Source organism: Colletotrichum godetiae (genome assembly GCF_030913485.1).
Source record: "Colletotrichum godetiae strain CBS 193.32 chromosome Unknown BDP55scaffold_132, whole genome shotgun sequence".
Lineage (NCBI taxonomy): Eukaryota > Fungi > Ascomycota > Sordariomycetes > Glomerellales > Glomerellaceae > Colletotrichum > Colletotrichum godetiae.
Window position 1 is genome coordinate 1 of NW_026851380.1, and position 17,991 is coordinate 17,991.

A 17,991-nucleotide genomic window follows, 5' to 3' on the forward strand; every position below is an offset into this window, starting at 1 on the left:
TTTGTTTCCACTTAGCCCTTTGAGAAGATTTTGCCAATTCACCTCAGCATTAGACGTTATCACTCACATTGAGGAAATCCCTACTCCTACAGGCATCACAGAGTTTACAGTCTCCTTATCCTCTTCCGAAAATCATCTCGACATTTTCCGCGCGATTCTTTCTTCTCGTCAGCTGCGCGCAATGGATGACGATCTCATCCTATTCGCTGAAGCACCTGAGATGGATCAGCGCACTGGATGTTGCCCCTGGCAGGGCTGTGTGCACAGCCCTGTCAACCTCATCCCAGAGGTTGCAGTCAGGTAAGTTATAACTTCTCGGTACCCAACTGGCCAAATATCACTGATAAACTAACTTCATCAAGACTTCTGAGTGCTGACAGCTCTCCGGCCAAAGACAAGACTGAACAAAAGGCCCTGTTGTTGTCTGATGTGAAAGCGGACAATACTACCAGCTCTGCTGGAATTCAGATCGCTCCGGCTGTTGTTCCAAAGAAAGTCGAGAAGTCAGTGGTCGCCGCAGTGAAGAGCAATGCAACGGTGTGCGCGTCCCATGCGTCCCTCAAGCATTGGCTGTGGAAATGCGTCAAAGAAGGAGACCTTCGTTGCCACTCCTGCAAGAAGACACAAAAGGATTTCATCTTCGAATGTCCAAGATGCATGTTCAAAATGTGTTTCCACTGTCGGGCCCAGCGTGGTTGGACCTCTCGAGGGGCTAAGTAAGTATACTGACATCTTTCCATAGTTACTACTCTAACATACTGCAGGGATATGCGCCGTCAACTTAAGAACGCCCAGAAGAAACCTCGTGATGCGGATCATTGAGCAGCCGAGGCTGGGATGTGAGCGTTGAGGCTGGAGCATGACAGACAGCATGGATTCTGGCGATGGAGAAGAGAGTTGACAGGCGCAGGAGATTCGCGAAGACGGTGGATACATCAGTGTCATTATATTCCACATGTTCGCTACGGAAGAGTCCAGAGATTATGGGTTGACTGGTTTGTGCGGGTTGGCCAGCCGCATCCGATCACTGAAATTGAGATTGAGATAATTTCCCAATTGTTTTGCATTTGGATTCCTAACGGAGGTGGTAAGGGGGGATCACAGAAAGATTTGGAGTTTTCTACTCTCCTGCCAAGTCTAGAGTCAAACAACACAACCATCCACCCTCAATACAATCTCTAAACCGGGATTATTGACGTGTTAATGGTCACCTCCCAAGATAAATTGACTTCGGCTTGTTGATCTTGCTGGGCAGTCTGGCCTTGCTACAAAAGCGGCGACACTATAGAGCAGGGGTCCTGCCACTTTGGAGGGGTGTACCGGGGAGTGGCGGCGGACTGTTTACCTGGCCAACACTGCAGCAACCGCGATAAGAAAGCTTATCGGCCAATGAGTTCGCGTTGATGCAGGCGGCAATGAAACACCTTCCATGACTCCAAACAAAACACGCCAAAAGCTCTTTACGCGGTCGGGACGCGCCTCAGAGTGCTAACGCGGGGGACTCAAGACACACCACAATCAACATGGTGAGTTCTTGTTGACGCTGGACCCTTGGACCCTTTGTGCGGAAATCGCCCTACGCGAGTTTGATACGTCATCCATCTATCCCATTTTGCCTGGCATCTTTTGCCTGACAGCATTGTGAATTGATATCCCTGTTCGCCATTTCATTTCCCCTGTGCTCGGTCGGTCTTAGCCATGAAGTAGTCTGTCGCAGACTCTCTTCCAAAACCATCTGAACTTCTCGGCTCACTCAGCGAAGATGCAGCAATCGCAGCTGGACCCCCTGCCTAATGACCTGCCCTTCCGGGTCATTTCAAAGACAATTGGGCGAGGGGCTTATGCATCGTAGGAACTCTACCCCTCCATCTCACATCTGATGAACCCCGGCACTGACTACGAGCACACAGAATCAAGAAAGCCGTCCCTCTGGATGCAAACACACCCGTCTTCGCTGTCAAATTCATCCATAAGGGTTACGCCGTCAAGCATGGCCGCGTCTCGGCGAAGCAGCTCCTCATGGAGGTATCGCTCCATTCACATGTCGGCCAGCACCCCAACATCATTGAATGGTTCGCCTCGGGAGAAGACACCAATTGGCGATGGATTGCCATGGAGTTTGCCGATGGAGGTGACCTCTTTGACAAAATTGAGGCAGACGTGGGCGTTCACGAGAACATTGCTCACCTCTACTTCCTGCAGCTCATCAGCGGCGTGAGCTTCATCCACTCAAAGGGCGTCGCGCATCGGGATTTGAAGCCCGAAAACATTTTGCTATCCGAGACGGGAAGTCTGAAGCTCGCCGACTTTGGCATGTCAACCATGTTCGAGTACAAGGGTCAACGCAAGACGAGTTCCACCCTTTGCGGCAGTCCGCCATACATCGCCCCTGAGATCCTTGCCTGCAGCAAGGCGGAGAAGAAGGCATCCCCGGACGCGGTCAAGTACTCGCCAGACCTCGTTGACATCTGGTCATGCGGCGTCATCCTCTTCGTACTCCTGGTTGGAAACACACCTTGGGATGAGCCGTCAAAAGGCAGCTGGGAGTACCAGGAGTACGTGCGAACGAATGGCCGCAGCACAGATGCGCTTTGGGGGAGGATACCGTCAGATACCTTATCACTGCTTCGAGGCATGATGAATATTGACCCGAGTAAACGCTTCTCTTTTCGACAGATTCGACAACACCCATGGTACACCAGACAAAACCCGCACCTAACATCGGACGGCAAGATTTCCGACCCAATCAATCTGGCCACGCAGATGCTGGAGAGTCTCAAGATCGATTTCAACCAGCTGCCCACAGCCTCCCAGGGCAATCCATCCAGTAGTGATCCCATGGATATCGACAGCGCCGGCAAAGTGTCCTTCACTCAGCCCGAAACACCCATCAATGACGTCGCATGGGACTGGGAGCGCCCCGCTCTCAAGGTCATGAACCCCATTGCGGTCTCCTCCACACAACCTCTGACCCGAAGCGTGAGCGGCGTCGCCAACCGACGCTTGTTTATGGAGTCACTTGCAGAAGAGCCTTCCATCAGCCAGTTCTCACAGACCCCCGGCGTCCCGCTGACCCTCACTCAAGCGGCTCGTCGCTTCCGTGATATCGTGCCGTTCGAGTCCCTTACGCGCTTCTTCTCCCACGTGCCGCCCCAGCTCATCGTGCAGATGCTTAGCGACGCCCTACACCAGCTCAACGTCCCGCTGCCGCCCGTCACGGCGAACCTGTACTCAGACCACATCGTCATCATCAAGATTAAGACGCTGGACGCGCGTCGACAGTCGCTGCACGGCGAGATCCACGTCGACAGGCACCGGCTGCCCGAGGAGCAGGAGCTGTTGGACATTCGGTTCGTCAAGATCAAGGGAGACCCCCTGGAATGGCGTCGTTTCTTCAAGAAGATTGTCGTCCTCTGCAAGGATGGCGTGTACGTCCCGGATGCATAGGAAGGATGCCGGCTTGTTGTTGTTGTTGTTGTTGTTGTATTTAACGCCGTGGCGGCCGGGCTAGAGCCCTTACCGCAGACCTCCCGAAGGGTATATGGCGTGGAGGGCCGTGAGCCAAGGCTACCTACTCTACAGTACGTCGTCTCTTTACATCGTCCTCCAAATCATGCCTTGTGGCCACTACGCGTTCTGTCTGTCCCCGGTTCCCGCTGGTGCCCCAGTTTCATTCTTTCCCAAATCGTCCCTTGGAATCGGGAGGTTCTTTGTAGTCCGCACTCACATCTACGTAGGTGTGGATGCTGCTACCGCAGACAGATCTTCTGGAAGAAGTCCGTCACGCGGAGAAAGGCCTCGAAGCCTCGTGGGTCGGTGATTAATCTCTTGAAGTAGGCCTCGAGAGATCCCATAGGGCCTATGGGCTCGGGCATACTGCGAGAGTGGAGGGTCGGCCACCGTTGCCTCCTCGCCAGCGTTAGTCGACAGTAGACCAGGTGGTCCACGTCTTTCGCCTCTCCACAAGAGCACATCATTAGAGCGTCGTCGTGGTTGAAACGTCGGTGATATTGCTCGAAGTCCCCGTGACCCGATCGTGCCGCCAGCAGGTGATGTAACGTAGCCCGCGGCAAGGCCAGTTCAGGAGGGCTGGACAGAGCTGCCTCAAGCCCCAAGTCCGCGTACCGCGGCCTTCGCTCTTTATACCACCATCTCCTGTGCTGGCTTTGTAATTTTTCCCTTGCAAGCCGCTTGATGCCCGCTAGTGTTGCCATTTGACCCATCCGCGCCGGCAGTGTCGTTCCTTCTTTGGCCAGCCGGTCCGCGGCCTCGTTTCCTTCGATGCCCTGGTGTCCCGGGGACCAGTGCGTCCGTATATCAAATATCCTGGCCGCTTCTTGGATTTCGAGGAACGCGTCTTGTGACGAGTCCGGCGCCTTGCCGCGGATGCCTTGTATAACGCTGGTGTTGTCGATACATATGTGGATTGGATGACCGCGATTGGTGAGCAGAGCCCTTCTGAGGCCGGTTCGCGCCCCTTCGACCTCGGCGTCGAACACTTCTGCTAGTCCGAGTCGGCCGCACCCTTGTGCTATGCGTTTGGAGTCTCGGTAGATGACGAAGCCGTACCCCACGGCTCCGTTCGTCGCCCTGGAGCCGTCCGAGAAGACGATCATATGGCTTTCCGGTACTGTCTTTAGCCAGCGCTCGAAAGCTTTCGCAGCCTCTTCTTTGCATTGAACTACTATCTGATCCTGTGAGCTTGGCAGGTACTGTGATTGAAGGAACGCTGGTCTTCCGCATCTTGGCAGAAGTTCAGCCGTCCGTTGTAGTCTCGTCTGTTGCTGTCCCTGCTGGGAGAGCCGCGCGACTAGCGGGTGTCGGCGATCAATCCTCTGTAGTCGGACTGCGGCCCGTAAGCGGACGCCCTCTAAGGCGACTTTGGCTGACGGTAAGCCGGCGTCTCGGAGGAGGCTACTGGTTGGCGTTGTCCTCCAGACAGGCAGAACGGCCCTTGCTGCCGCTGTAATGACGCTGTCGATCTTCTGCACGAGCCCCTTTTGGCCTGTGTTGACGGGTCTTCCTTGGAGAGGCGGATTCGTGTCTGTCTCCGCTTGGCGTCTCGAAGCCGGCTTCGTGATACCTGCGTACCATGTTTCGGCGCCGAAGAGCGCGATCGGCAGTACGCAGGAGACGACGGCTTTTCGCACGGCGGCCGCTGGGAGTCCCCTCTTTGTGTTCGTAAGCTGTCTCAGATGTTGAGCTGCCCTCTTTGCTGCAGCTACTTTTGCGTCGACATGGTGCCGGAAGGACAGTCTCTTGTCGAACCAGACACCCCAGCCCAGCGTACTGCCGATCGCGCTCTTCGGCGCCGAAACATGGTACGCAGGTATCACGAAGCCGGCTTCGAGACGCCAAGCGGAGACAGACACGAATCCGCCTCTCCAAGGAAGACCCGTCAACACAGGCCAAAAGGGGCTCGTGCAGAAGATCGACAGCGTCATTACAGCGGCAGCAAGGGCCGTTCTGCCTGTCTGGAGGACAACGCCAACCAGTAGCCTCCTCCGAGACGCCGGCTTACCGTCAGCCAAAGTCGCCTTAGAGGGCGTCCGCTTACGGGCCGCAGTCCGACTACAGAGGATTGATCGCCGACACCCGCTAGTCGCGCGGCTCTCCCAGCAGGGACAGCAACAGACGAGACTACAACGGACGGCTGAACTTCTGCCAAGATGCGGAAGACCAGCGTTCCTTCAATCACAGTACCTGCCAAGCTCACAGGATCAGATAGTAGTTCAATGCAAAGAAGAGGCTGCGAAAGCTTTCGAGCGCTGGCTAAAGACAGTACCGGAAAGCCATATGATCGTCTTCTCGGACGGCTCCAGGGCGACGAACGGAGCCGTGGGGTACGGCTTCGTCATCTACCGAGACTCCAAACGCATAGCACAAGGGTGCGGCCGACTCGGACTAGCAGAAGTGTTCGACGCCGAGGTCGAAGGGGCGCGAACCGGCCTCAGAAGGGCTCTGCTCACCAATCGCGGTCATCCAATCCACATATGTATCGACAACACCAGCGTTATACAAGGCATCCGCGGCAAGGCGCCGGACTCGTCACAAGACGCGTTCCTCGAAATCCAAGAAGCGGCCAGGATATTTGATATACGGACGCACTGGTCCCCGGGACACCAGGGCATCGAAGGAAACGAGGCCGCGGACCGGCTGGCCAAAGAAGGAACGACACTGCCGGCGCGGATGGGTCAAATGGCAACACTAGCGGGCATCAAGCGGCTTGCAAGGGAAAAATTACAAAGCCAGCACAGGAGATGGTGGTATAAAGAGCGAAGGCCGCGGTACGCGGACTTGGGGCTTGAGGCAGCTCTGTCCAGCCCTCCTGAACTGGCCTTGCCGCGGGCTACGTTACATCACCTGCTGGCGGCACGATCGGGTCACGGGGACTTCGAGCAATATCACCGACGTTTCAACCACGACGACGCTCTAATGATGTGCTCTTGTGGAGAGGCGAAAGACGTGGACCACCTGGTCTACTGTCGACTAACGCTGGCGAGGAGGCAACGGTGGCCGACCCTCCACTCTCGCAGTATGCCCGAGCCCATAGGCCCTATGGGATCTCTCGAGGCCTACTTCAAGAGATTAATCACCGACCCACGAGGCTTCGAGGCCTTTCTCCGCGTGACGGACTTCTTCCAGAAGATCTGTCTGCGGTAGCAGCATCCACACCTACGTAGATGTGAGTGCGGACTACAAAGAACCTCCCGATTCCAAGGGACGATTTGGGAAAGAATGAAACTGGGGCACCAGCGGGAACCGGGGACAGACAGAACGCGTAGTGGCCACAAGGCATGATTTGGAGGACGATGTAAAGAGACGACGTACTGTAGAGTAGGTAGCCTTGGCTCACGGCCCTCCACGCCATATACCCTTCGGGAGGTCTGCGGTAAGGGCTCTAGCCCGGCCGCCACGGCGTTAAATACAACAACAACAACAACAACAACAACAAGCCGGCATCCTTCCTATGCATCCGGGACGTACACGCCATCCTTGCAGAGGACGACAATCTTCTTGAAGAAACGACGCCATTCCAGGGGGTCTCCCTTGATCTTGACGAACCGAATGTCCAACAGCTCCTGCTCCTCGGGCAGCCGGTGCCTGTCGACGTGGATCTCGCCGTGCAGCGACTGTCGACGCGCGTCCAGCGTCTTAATCTTGATGATGACGATGTGGTCTGAGTACAGGTTCGCCGTGACGGGCGGCAGCGGGACGTTGAGCTGGTGTAGGGCGTCGCTAAGCATCTGCACGATGAGCTGGGGCGGCACGTGGGAGAAGAAGCGCGTAAGGGACTCGAACGGCACGATATCACGGAAGCGACGAGCCGCTTGAGTGAGGGTCAGCGGGACGCCGGGGGTCTGTGAGAACTGGCTGATGGAAGGCTCTTCTGCAAGTGACTCCATAAACAAGCGTCGGTTGGCGACGCCGCTCACGCTTCGGGTCAGAGGTTGTGTGGAGGAGACCGCAATGGGGTTCATGACCTTGAGAGCGGGGCGCTCCCAGTCCCATGCGACGTCATTGATGGGTGTTTCGGGCTGAGTGAAGGACACTTTGCCGGCGCTGTCGATATCCATGGGATCACTACTGGATGGATTGCCCTGGGAGGCTGTGGGCAGCTGGTTGAAATCGATCTTGAGACTCTCCAGCATCTGCGTGGCCAGATTGATTGGGTCGGAAATCTTGCCGTCCGATGTTAGGTGCGGGTTTTGTCTGGTGTACCATGGGTGTTGTCGAATCTGTCGAAAAGAGAAGCGTTTACTCGGGTCAATATTCATCATGCCTCGAAGCAGTGATAAGGTATCTGACGGTATCCTCCCCCAAAGCGCATCTGTGCTGCGGCCATTCGTTCGCACGTACTCCTGGTACTCCCAGCTGCCTTTTGACGGCTCATCCCAAGGTGTGTTTCCAACCAGGAGTACGAAGAGGATGACGCCGCATGACCAGATGTCAACGAGGTCTGGCGAGTACTTGACCGCGTCCGGGGATGCCTTCTTCTCCGCCTTGCTGCAGGCAAGGATCTCAGGGGCGATGTATGGCGGACTGCCGCAAAGGGTGGAACTCGTCTTGCGTTGACCCTTGTACTCGAACATGGTTGACATGCCAAAGTCGGCGAGCTTCAGACTTCCCGTCTCGGATAGCAAAATGTTTTCGGGCTTCAAATCCCGATGCGCGACGCCCTTTGAGTGGATGAAGCTCACGCCGCTGATGAGCTGCAGGAAGTAGAGGTGAGCAATGTTCTCGTGAACGCCCACGTCTGCCTCAATTTTGTCAAAGAGGTCACCTCCATCGGCAAACTCCATGGCAATCCATCGCCAATTGGTGTCTTCTCCCGAGGCGAACCATTCAATGATGTTGGGGTGCTGGCCGACATGTGAATGGAGCGATACCTCCATGAGGAGCTGCTTCGCCGAGACGCGGCCATGCTTGACGGCGTAACCCTTATGGATGAATTTGACAGCGAAGACGGGTGTGTTTGCATCCAGAGGGACGGCTTTCTTGATTCTGTGTGCTCGTAGTCAGTGCCGGGGTTCATCAGATGTGAGATGGAGGGGTAGAGTTCCTACGATGCATAAGCCCCTCGCCCAATTGTCTTTGAAATGACCCGGAAGGGCAGGTCATTAGGCAGGGGGTCCAGCTGCGATTGCTGCATCTTCGCTGAGTGAGCCGAGAAGTTCAGATGGTTTTGGAAGAGAGTCTGCGACAGACTACTTCATGGCTAAGACCGACCGAGCACAGGGGAAATGAAATGGCGAACAGGGATATCAATTCACAATGCTGTCAGGCAAAAGATGCCAGGCAAAATGGGATAGATGGATGACGTATCAAACTCGCGTAGGGCGATTTCCGCACAAAGGGTCCAAGGGTCCAGCGTCAACAAGAACTCACCATGTTGATTGTGGTGTGTCTTGAGTCCCCCGCGTTAGCACTCTGAGGCGCGTCCCGACCGCGTAAAGAGCTTTTGGCGTGTTTTGTTTGGAGTCATGGAAGGTGTTTCATTGCCGCCTGCATCAACGCGAACTCATTGGCCGATAAGCTTTCTTATCGCGGTTGCTGCAGTGTTGGCCAGGTAAACAGTCCGCCGCCACTCCCCGGTACACCCCTCCAAAGTGGCAGGACCCCTGCTCTATAGTGTCGCCGCTTTTGTAGCAAGGCCAGACTGCCCAGCAAGATCAACAAGCCGAAGTCAATTTATCTTGGGAGGTGACCATTAACACGTCAATAATCCCGGTTTAGAGATTGTATTGAGGGTGGATGGTTGTGTTGTTTGACTCTAGACTTGGCAGGAGAGTAGAAAACTCCAAATCTTTCTGTGATCCCCCCTTACCACCTCCGTTAGGAATCCAAATGCAAAACAATTGGGAAATTATCTCAATCTCAATTTCAGTGATCGGATGCGGCTGGCCAACCCGCACAAACCAGTCAACCCATAATCTCTGGACTCTTCCGTAGCGAACATGTGGAATATAATGACACTGATGTATCCACCGTCTTCGCGAATCTCCTGCGCCTGTCAACTCTCTTCTCCATCGCCAGAATCCATGCTGTCTGTCATGCTCCAGCCTCAACGCTCACATCCCAGCCTCGGCTGCTCAATGATCCGCATCACGAGGTTTCTTCTGGGCGTTCTTAAGTTGACGGCGCATATCCCTGCAGTATGTTAGAGTAGTAACTATGGAAAGATGTCAGTATACTTACTTAGCCCCTCGAGAGGTCCAACCACGCTGGGCCCGACAGTGGAAACACATTTTGAACATGCATCTTGGACATTCGAAGATGAAATCCTTTTGTGTCTTCTTGCAGGAGTGGCAACGAAGGTCTCCTTCTTTGACGCATTTCCACAGCCAATGCTTGAGGGACGCATGGGACGCGCACACCGTTGCATTGCTCTTCACTGCGGCGACCACTGACTTCTCGACTTTCTTTGGAACAACAGCCGGAGCGATCTGAATTCCAGCAGAGCTGGTAGTATTGTCCGCTTTCACATCAGACAACAACAGGGCCTTTTGTTCAGTCTTGTCTTTGGCCGGAGAGCTGTCAGCACTCAGAAGTCTTGATGAAGTTAGTTTATCAGTGATATTTGGCCAGTTGGGTACCGAGAAGTTATAACTTACCTGACTGCAACCTCTGGGATGAGGTTGACAGGGCTGTGCACACAGCCCTGCCAGGGGCAACATCCAGTGCGCTGATCCATCTCAGGTGCTTCAGCGAATAGGATGAGATCGTCATCCATTGCGCGCAGCTGACGAGAAGAAAGAATCGCGCGGAAAATGTCGAGATGATTTTCGGAAGAGGATAAGGAGACTGTAAACTCTGTGATGCCTGTAGGAGTAGGGATTTCCTCAATGTGAGTGATAACGTCTAATGCTGAGGTGAATTGGCAAAATCTTCTCAAAGGGCTAAGTGGAAACAAAAGATGAGGTATAGTGGCCACTGGTGAGAGGAAATCCAGGAAAAGAAGGAAGGAGGGAAAGAGCGTACCTTCCTTAACTACATTAGACGATACTTCTCACCAACAGCACTTTATTAGGAGCAGAATATGCTACAGGAGGCAAGAAGTTCCCCACATCATAATTAGACTCACTTCCTACTACTTATATTACTGCTACTTTAGCAGGACAGCCTGATAGGTAAGTACATTGTAGATTCACGAAAGTAGAAGGAATCATTAGTATTGGAGTCGAAAGTGAGTATACCTAGATCCCCTAATTCCTGTACAAATGCCTGCTTTCGTATCGGTCATGTTCAGGTAGTCTACTAATTACTGCTCAGAGTGTATGATTTTGGACTCGGGATTCATTCTCACAAGGGCTATAATCTAACGCCAAGGGCACGGCTACTACTAGCTTACAGCACCAAGTCAACAATGATCTACCTGGCTTATGTCAAGTGTTTTTCAAAGACTAGAACTTCAGATTTCAGATGTTACTCATAGTGGAAACTAGACAGAGCAAATTGCTCTTAACTTATTTTCTAGATGCGACGTGTTTTCTCCCCCAAGGTGAATTGAGCACCATTTGGAAGTGATATAGGGAACGTCAAAGTCTTTCGGATGAGACAGAAGCAAGAAAGTGGAAGAAAGACTCTGTGGCATTCATCAAAGGCATCAGCGCAACGTAGCCGTTGATTTATCGATTCCCAAACTGTTGATTGATCCAGATCGCCAAGCAAGCATACTTGATTGCAGACATACGTCCAATCCGTCTTTGGAAGATGAGTTCAAATTTCAATTCAGTTGGGGGAAATCATGGGCTTATTGAACGTCTGGACTTGGGACGAGGAAGGTGCGATGGAGGCTCGATTTGAAGTATTGAAGTGAGGTCGTCGACACTTTGTGTCACTGGGATACGTACTCGCCGTTGACGTTTGTAACGGCAGCGACGGCGCTAGCCCAAAAGCGGATGTCAAAGTCAGCGCGTCGCCCAGGTACCAGCGTCTCCGATTCCCCATCCTAGGAGCCCTTCTCGGCCTACGAAATAATTGCCCTCTGTTGTTCTTGACGCTACAAGCTTCCAACCTCGCCCCTTGATCATCTTCCCGCACGTTGCATTTCCCTGCACATAAGTATTGACTGGCCGTATATCACCTTACCTTAGCAAACACCTACCTGCTTCATCCCAGTTCTCATCCCAGCCTCCCAGCCTCAAGACACCCCCTTCGCCTCGATCAGTGCTCTTTGCGATTGCTTCTCTCATCTCACGACCTTTGCGACAATGGACTACAGCATGGAGGACACCCAGAACTCCGCTCCCGGAAGCGTTCCGGCAGCCAAGCTTGCTGGCACCAGGAAGGGACCTGATGCGCAGAGCGTCACCAAGAGGTACGAAGATGTCGTTGGAAGATGTTGCCATCTCATCTACGACCAGATTGGCTAATCTCATGACCACAGATTGCAGACGGAATTGATGCAACTTATGACTTCTCCCGCTCCCGGCGTCTCAGCATTCCCTTCGGCAGATGGCAACCTCATGTCTTGGACGGCGACGATCGAGGGACCCGAACAGACTCCCTACGCAGGCCTGACGCTCAAGCTCAGCCTGGCATTCCCCAACAACTACCCCTACGCTGCGCCAACGGTGCTCTTCACGACGCCAATCTATCATCCCAACTTTGACTTCTCTGGCCGCATCTGCTTGGATATTCTCAAGGACAAGTGGACACCCGCCTACAACATTCAGACTGTACTTCTCAGCTTGCAAAGTCTGCTGGGTGAACCAAACAAGTGAGTGGCCCCGGCAAAAAGTGGTTCGTCGGACGATGCTAATATGGAGCCAGCGCCTCTCCTCTCAACGGCGAGGCCGCAGAGTTGTGGGACAAGGACCCCGAAGAGTTCAAGCGCAAGGTCCTCGCCCGTCACCGCGATGTCGAGGACGAGTGAGCATAGACTTGTTTGTGGATGACACGAGCATGAAAGAACATTGTTTCGAGCACTGGAGAATTGGAGTCTATCATGTATGATTACGGGCCGGTGGTTTTGGAACTCTTTTTGTTAGGAATTGGACTGCATTGCATGGTCGGGACTTGGCCTTCAGGATTGGGTATATCCTGTTGATCTGCTTCTGGCAGACCGCGACCAAGACGATAAAAAAAAGAAGACCCTGTTGGACGATCTGTGTTACATGAACCACAAGAGATTGTTGACGTCCCAAAGAGCCTTCGTCATCGTTCACCATTGCCTGACACATACGCAACGCTTCCTTCGCGCGCGCTTTGGCGCAGACAAAAAAATAACATTCCACCACATCGCGGGGTCCAATACTAGTAAAAAGTCGTCGAAGTCGTGTGGGGAATCAAGCGTTGTTCACATTTCCGTCGATTTTGTATGTGAGACTAGAATGCCGAATGCAACTCCGATGCCTTTATGCCGCCCTGAAACCATCCCAAAGAGAACTTTTTACTCCTCAACGACAACAGTCTGGAGACCCTTGGGGTTCTTGACGTTGACGGCCTGGACGTAGCTGTACAGCTTCTCCTTGGCACCCTCCTCGTCGTTTCGTCTGCGGGAGATGCGGATGCGGAGTCTGTAGGGAACGCCCTTGATGCCCTGCTCCCAAACCTTCTTGTTCAGCTGGGGGTCAACGCGGACGTCGGAGGTGCCCTATGCGAATCATAAGGTTAGTGACTATTCTCCCAGCGATTTCGATCCGTGTAGTGTTGTTCGAGATGGAGGTCCATTGGTGTTTAGGTGTTGTTGAGGCGTGGGTGCAAAATTTCGGGATTGAATTCGAGAGGGACAAGCAAGACGTACCATGGCCTGGAAAGCGAAAGCCTTGATCTCCTTGATGGCACGGGGAGCGCGCTTCTTGAAGGAAACGCCGTGGAGCTACAGAGCGAAGATTGTCAGCATTTGCTATGCTATGCTACCGGATCACCGTCGTGGGCCATTGAGTTCGATGTCGACGGCGGCGTCCTTTTTCTTCTTTCCCGGGGAAATACTAACGCGCTTGTGCATGTGGACGGTGTACTCGCGAGCGACGACATCAGCGATGGCGGAACGCTGCTTTCCGGCGGGCTTCTTCTGCTTGGTCGACATTTTGGCGGTACCTCTCGTTGGGCGGTTCGGTCGTCGGGATCGCGGAGTCGAATTGTCTAAGAAGTTGTCGATGTGATGGTTTTGCGTAGTCCGGCAGGTCATCCCACAAAATGTGAAGCGAGAAATTGCAAGCCCTACCTGCTTTTCCGTGGCTGAGGCGGGGCCTGTGCATGTGGCTGGGGAAGCTGAGGTAATGCGGCGTTTTCTTCCCACCTGTCCCTCTTTTCTTTGAATGGGGCACGTGACGTTGCTCGAGAAAACGTCTGAGTGCCTGAGAAGCTAAGGCGCTACAGGAAAGTGGACTCGTGTGTAAGTGGGACCACACTGACAGTGGGAAAGCGCGCTTTTTCGGAGGAAAGTACGTACACGTGGGTCGTATCCCCCCTGACCAGACAACCTGAACGAAATTAGTGTCTGGGTCTGAGTGCTTGCTTGATCTGCTGTTATGCCGTATTCCAACGGCATCCCAAGACTCAAGCCATCACGCCCTGCAGCGCCATCGTCAATCACACTGACGCTGTCAGTTTGCGCCGTGCGCGATCCTTCCCTTCTTACGCTCGTTCAGTACACAAACCGACCTGAGGGAAGCCTAGCAACCGACGAGTATACAGCCGCGCTACGACCGAACCTTTGCGGAGTGCACCTGCCAAACCTCATTTACGATATCCGTACCGCGCTTCTCCGACGACCAAACTTCGACTTCGCACCACCCGACGACAGCGACTCTGTCGGCGGCCGTTTCCTTCTCGTCCGATTTTTCTTCATCAATCACTACATAATTCCGATTCCGTCTCCCGATTCTTCTCGCCAATCCGACTCGATCGACACCATGGAGGACCGATCAACTGGAGCCTCCGGCTCGCCATCTCCTCAGCCAGACCTGCACCGAAACCGATTGCCGACTCTGTTTGAGGTCTTGAGCCGTCGAACTCTGCCGCCCGTCGACCTTTTTTCTTTCTACATTTTCATGAGAGATCAGCAAAAATCCGTCGATTACCTCGATTTCTGGTTCGTGCAAACAGCACCCCAAAACCACGCGTCAGTTCACTAACGAAGGATAGGCTCGATGTTGCTCAGCACATGTCCCTGTGCCGCCACTATGTGCGCGAACTTCGCAGATCCGTCCTGGTTGGCACGCCCGACTTGGATAAGTCAGGCTCCAAGCGATCTTCCCAGATCTTGGATGGACTTGGTGACATGAGCCATTCCGCCGCTGGCCCATCGATGTATGCGACTGAGAAGGAGAAGAATCAAGATGCCCAAATGTCGGCCTACCTGAGAGAAGAGGCCCAAGATTCCCCTCAAAGCAGCACCGGAGAGCATCGCAGCCGTCCCAGTGGGGCTTTCAGCACCCCGCGCGACCTGACGACGGATTCCAACTCTCCCGCACACACCGTCGCGAGACAGGACATCCGGGCTTCGGCGGAGAAGATTCTCTACACGTTCCTCCTCCCGGGCGCCGAGCGTGAGATCATTCTTCCGGGTTCCATTACTCAGGACGTCACGACCTCCATTGAGGACTTTGGTAGAGACGATCCAGAGGTGTTTGACGTTGCCAAGGACTACGTCTTTCAGGCTATGGAACGCGATGCCTTCCCCAACTTCTTGAGAATGAAGGCCCTTGGTAACCTCATTCCGACCACTCTTCAGATCAGAATGATTGTTGGTCTCCTGGCCATGTTCGGTGGCTTCTGGGCCGCCTTCATTCTCATCTTCCTCAATGCCCCTCGAACTACCAGATGCTGGGTGAGCTTATCCGTGACCTCACACCTGAGATATGCCTGCTAACTTATCTTTCAGCTGATTCTTCCGTTCACCGTTGGTGTCTACTTCCTCGCATCATACCAATACTCTCTGGACCCCGTCCTCGCTCTCATCGGCCTCAGCGAGTACACCCCGTTCAACTTCTCTCGAATTCGTGAGCCCTACGTTCGTAAGCTCCTTGCTAAGCGGTCCATCATGGTCCTTGCCGTCACATTCTTGATCGACGCTGCGCTCTGTGTGCTTTTCATCCTTGTCCCTGGCAAACGGCTGTAAAATGCCTTGTTTTGTCCGGTACCACAAACAAAGGCTGTCTTGCAATACCCCAAACAGAACAACAATGCGCGGCCCCATACCACATCACAGATGTAATAATACGGACGCTTTGTCTCCCAAGAGAGAGCTTTTACGAACGTTACGACCCCCAGGATTTCGAGCGACAGAGTTTCCCAAAATTTTCGGTTTTGATTCGGTCTTCCATTCAGGATACCAGAGAGGCAACGGCGTAGGGAAAGTCGAGGTCCCCCCCCCCCCCCATGGGAACATAGCCTCGCACACGGCGTTCAACGAGGGACAGATTTAATTTCTTTTCAATGTACACAAGGCATTGGTGTATCATTATTGACAATGCGGAATTGACAATTGATTCCTCGGCTACTGAAGGCGGGTGAAACTGCCAGGCAGGCTGAGGAAGAGGCAGAGGAGAGAGGGGGGTAGGAGACCTTTTGGCTTCGACACATTCATTCACTTTTTACATTCCCTTGACATTTTATCAATGGCACACTAGATAGGCATCACAGAACAGGAAACGGTAGAGGGCATTCTCTGTCATTATTATCGAATTCGATGTTGACCTTATTTATTGAGTTCTCATAATGTATCGTGATAATGCTCATCGTGCTACTTTTTGGCTGCTTCACCTTCCACCTTTGTCCTGTGCCACGCCTTGACACCTCAATGAATGTTACCAAGCATTCTAGTGTGGTGCTCCCCGGCCGATGGTCCTGATAAAGTTAAACCCCAAGGAGACGTGTTCCCGATGCCAGGAGCATCCTCTTCTATGATTTCGGCTATGCCACCAAGCAATCAACCCACTAAAGCTTCCGTCGACTGGCACGCTTCTTCTCCTGCTCATCATCCTCCTCGTCCACGTCCATGGCCTCGTCGTCAATCTCCTCTGTGTTGTCCATCATGCTGGTGCTACCTCGCTTGTTGTACCGCTGCGCTCTAGACGTATGGCCCAAGAAGCCGCCTACTCTCTCACCGCTGCCGCCGTGCTGCGCATGGCCGACAGCGAGCTTCCTGCCCCCCGGACCGGCGATGGCCTCGGGATCCTTTCTCACATCCTCGACAAGCTTGGCCAGGCGTGCATCCTGCTCCGCCTTGTCGCGCTGGCGGCGGGCGGCGGCGTCGCGGATACCTGCGATCTGGGACTCTAGGTCGCCGAGGGTGGATTCGCAGCGGCTGGACCAGGCGCGGAGGGCGGCGATCATGGGCGGTACAGCGCCGGGTGCGAGGTCGCGGAGGGCGGCGAGGGAGTTTACCTGGACGACTTGGCGGTAGGGGTCGAGGGTGGCGTCGAGGAGGCCAGCGTAGATTGCGGAGATGACGAGGTCTTCCAGGGCGCGGGTGGAGGGGAGGCCGAGGGCGGACTGGAGGGCTGCGTAGGACAGGTTCGAACGGTCGCGGGCCAGGGTCAGGAGGGAGAGCTGGCGGAGTTTGAGGGTTTGGGCATCGTTGAGCTCAGGGAGGGGGGATGCTGAGGCCGCGGCGGATTGGTAGGCTGCGTAGGTGCCATGGGAGAAGAGCTCGAGGAGGCGGAGGTGTGGTTCGAAGTCGGGGGACTGGGCGAGGGCTTGGATTTGCGGGGTCTCGAGAAGCTCTGTGAAGAGGAAGGTGTTTGGGTTTGATGTTGCGCGGGTGACGAGGTCGGCTGCGGCGCGAGGTGATGTTGCGGACTTGCTCAGGGCTAGGAAGGGCTGTTGACGAATGTTGATCAGCACTTGGATCTTGGATACGAGTGTAGGTGACGATTGGCTACTTACCTCGAGCGCATTGAGAGCTTTGGTCTGCTCCATCGTGAGAGCTTCTCGTCTGTGATGTTCACGAAGCTCCTTCAAGGTGGGGTACTGCTGTAGAGTAGCTGTCGTCACTACCTGGGCTACAATAGCACGATGTGGGGGTGGTTGACGAGGCTGAAGGTAGGTTGATCGACTGGGATCGGACGAGACGAGGCTGAGAAAGAGGATTCGCTTTCGGTGTATGCTACCTCACTGTCGTCAGAGGTTGGCAAGGTAAGGGTGTGAAGAAGCGAAGGGGGTTTGGTTCGTTTGTGGTGTGTTTCTTCTGGAGATCGTTCTGAGGACGAAGCTTGTGTCAGATCCGTTTGAGGTGCCAGTCCAGACAGGCCGCTGCAAGAGCGAATGGGGACGCTGCCACAGAGATCCACGGGTGCCTTAGTGGCGCGGGGCAGAGCGGTTTAGGGAACCTGGAAGGGGTGCTGGTGGGGTCGGCACATCTTACCTAAGGTAACCTCAATAACCTTACCTAAGGAAAGCACTTTCGAGGCACACCTTAACATAAGGCCGGATGGGGCATCCCGTACCAGCCAGGCTGGTGACGGCGGTGACGGGGGAGTTGGAACTGGAATGGAAGCTCTTGGCCTTGAGTTCGGTAGGTATTCTTTCTATTCGTAG

At 54.2% G+C, this 17,991-nt stretch overlaps 8 protein-coding genes across 8 annotated transcripts; 4 read left to right on the forward strand and 4 right to left on the reverse strand.

Annotated features, from left to right (window-relative positions):
• Positions 1–47: 47 nt before the first annotated feature.
• On the forward strand, positions 48–1,022 carry BDP55DRAFT_721988 (uncharacterized protein). The gene is made up of 3 exons (XM_060578540.1): positions 48–300; positions 363–716; positions 765–1,022. The coding sequence occupies exons 1-3, from the start codon at positions 182–184 to the stop codon at positions 820–822; spliced, it is 531 nt and encodes a 176-aa protein (XP_060421437.1). The 5' UTR covers positions 48–181; the 3' UTR covers positions 823–1,022.
• Positions 1,023–1,058: 36 nt separating this feature from the next.
• BDP55DRAFT_688264 (kinase-like domain-containing protein) lies at positions 1,059–3,543 on the forward strand. Its single transcript, XM_060576624.1, has 3 exons — positions 1,059–1,526; positions 1,763–1,848; positions 1,911–3,543. Exons 1-3 carry the CDS (start codon positions 1,524–1,526, stop codon positions 3,445–3,447), a joined length of 1,626 nt encoding a protein of 541 aa, XP_060421438.1. The 5' UTR covers positions 1,059–1,523; the 3' UTR covers positions 3,448–3,543.
• Positions 3,544–6,869: 3,326 nt separating this feature from the next.
• On the reverse strand, positions 6,870–9,357 carry BDP55DRAFT_688278 (kinase-like domain-containing protein). The gene is made up of 3 exons (XM_060576625.1): positions 8,890–9,357; positions 8,568–8,653; positions 6,870–8,505 (listed from the first exon to the last, which is right to left on the reverse strand). The coding sequence occupies exons 1-3, from the start codon at positions 8,890–8,892 to the stop codon at positions 6,969–6,971; spliced, it is 1,626 nt and encodes a 541-aa protein (XP_060421439.1). The 5' UTR covers positions 8,893–9,357; the 3' UTR covers positions 6,870–6,968.
• A 36-nt stretch (positions 9,358–9,393) lies between these two features.
• Positions 9,394–10,234, reverse strand: BDP55DRAFT_721989 (uncharacterized protein; the record flags this gene model as incomplete). Its single annotated transcript, XM_060578541.1, has 3 exons — positions 9,394–9,651; positions 9,700–10,053; positions 10,116–10,234. The coding sequence occupies 3 exons, from the start codon at positions 10,232–10,234 to the stop codon at positions 9,594–9,596; spliced, it is 531 nt and encodes a 176-aa protein (XP_060421440.1). The 3' UTR covers positions 9,394–9,593.
• A 1,480-nt stretch (positions 10,235–11,714) lies between these two features.
• Positions 11,715–12,379, forward strand: BDP55DRAFT_568883 (ubiquitin-conjugating enzyme; the record flags this gene model as incomplete). The annotated part of the gene is made up of 3 exons (XM_060570717.1): positions 11,715–11,821; positions 11,891–12,223; positions 12,277–12,379. 3 exons carry the CDS (start codon positions 11,715–11,717, stop codon positions 12,377–12,379), a joined length of 543 nt encoding a protein of 180 aa, XP_060421441.1.
• Positions 12,380–12,895: 516 nt separating this feature from the next.
• Positions 12,896–13,534, reverse strand: BDP55DRAFT_568884 (50S ribosomal protein L31e; the record flags this gene model as incomplete). Its single annotated transcript, XM_060570718.1, has 3 exons — positions 12,896–13,099; positions 13,250–13,324; positions 13,442–13,534. 3 exons carry the CDS (start codon positions 13,532–13,534, stop codon positions 12,896–12,898), a joined length of 372 nt encoding a protein of 123 aa, XP_060421442.1.
• Positions 13,535–14,363: 829 nt separating this feature from the next.
• Positions 14,364–15,571, forward strand: BDP55DRAFT_699420 (RGS domain-containing protein; the record flags this gene model as incomplete). Its single annotated transcript, XM_060577884.1, has 3 exons — positions 14,364–14,542; positions 14,596–15,280; positions 15,335–15,571. 3 exons carry the CDS (start codon positions 14,364–14,366, stop codon positions 15,569–15,571), a joined length of 1,101 nt encoding a protein of 366 aa, XP_060421443.1.
• Positions 15,572–16,389: 818 nt separating this feature from the next.
• BDP55DRAFT_568877 (PCI domain-containing protein) lies at positions 16,390–17,373 on the reverse strand (the record flags this gene model as incomplete). The annotated part of the gene is made up of 2 exons (XM_060570716.1): positions 16,390–17,274; positions 17,341–17,373. 2 exons carry the CDS (start codon positions 17,371–17,373, stop codon positions 16,390–16,392), a joined length of 918 nt encoding a protein of 305 aa, XP_060421444.1.
• Positions 17,374–17,991: the final 618 nt, after the last annotated feature.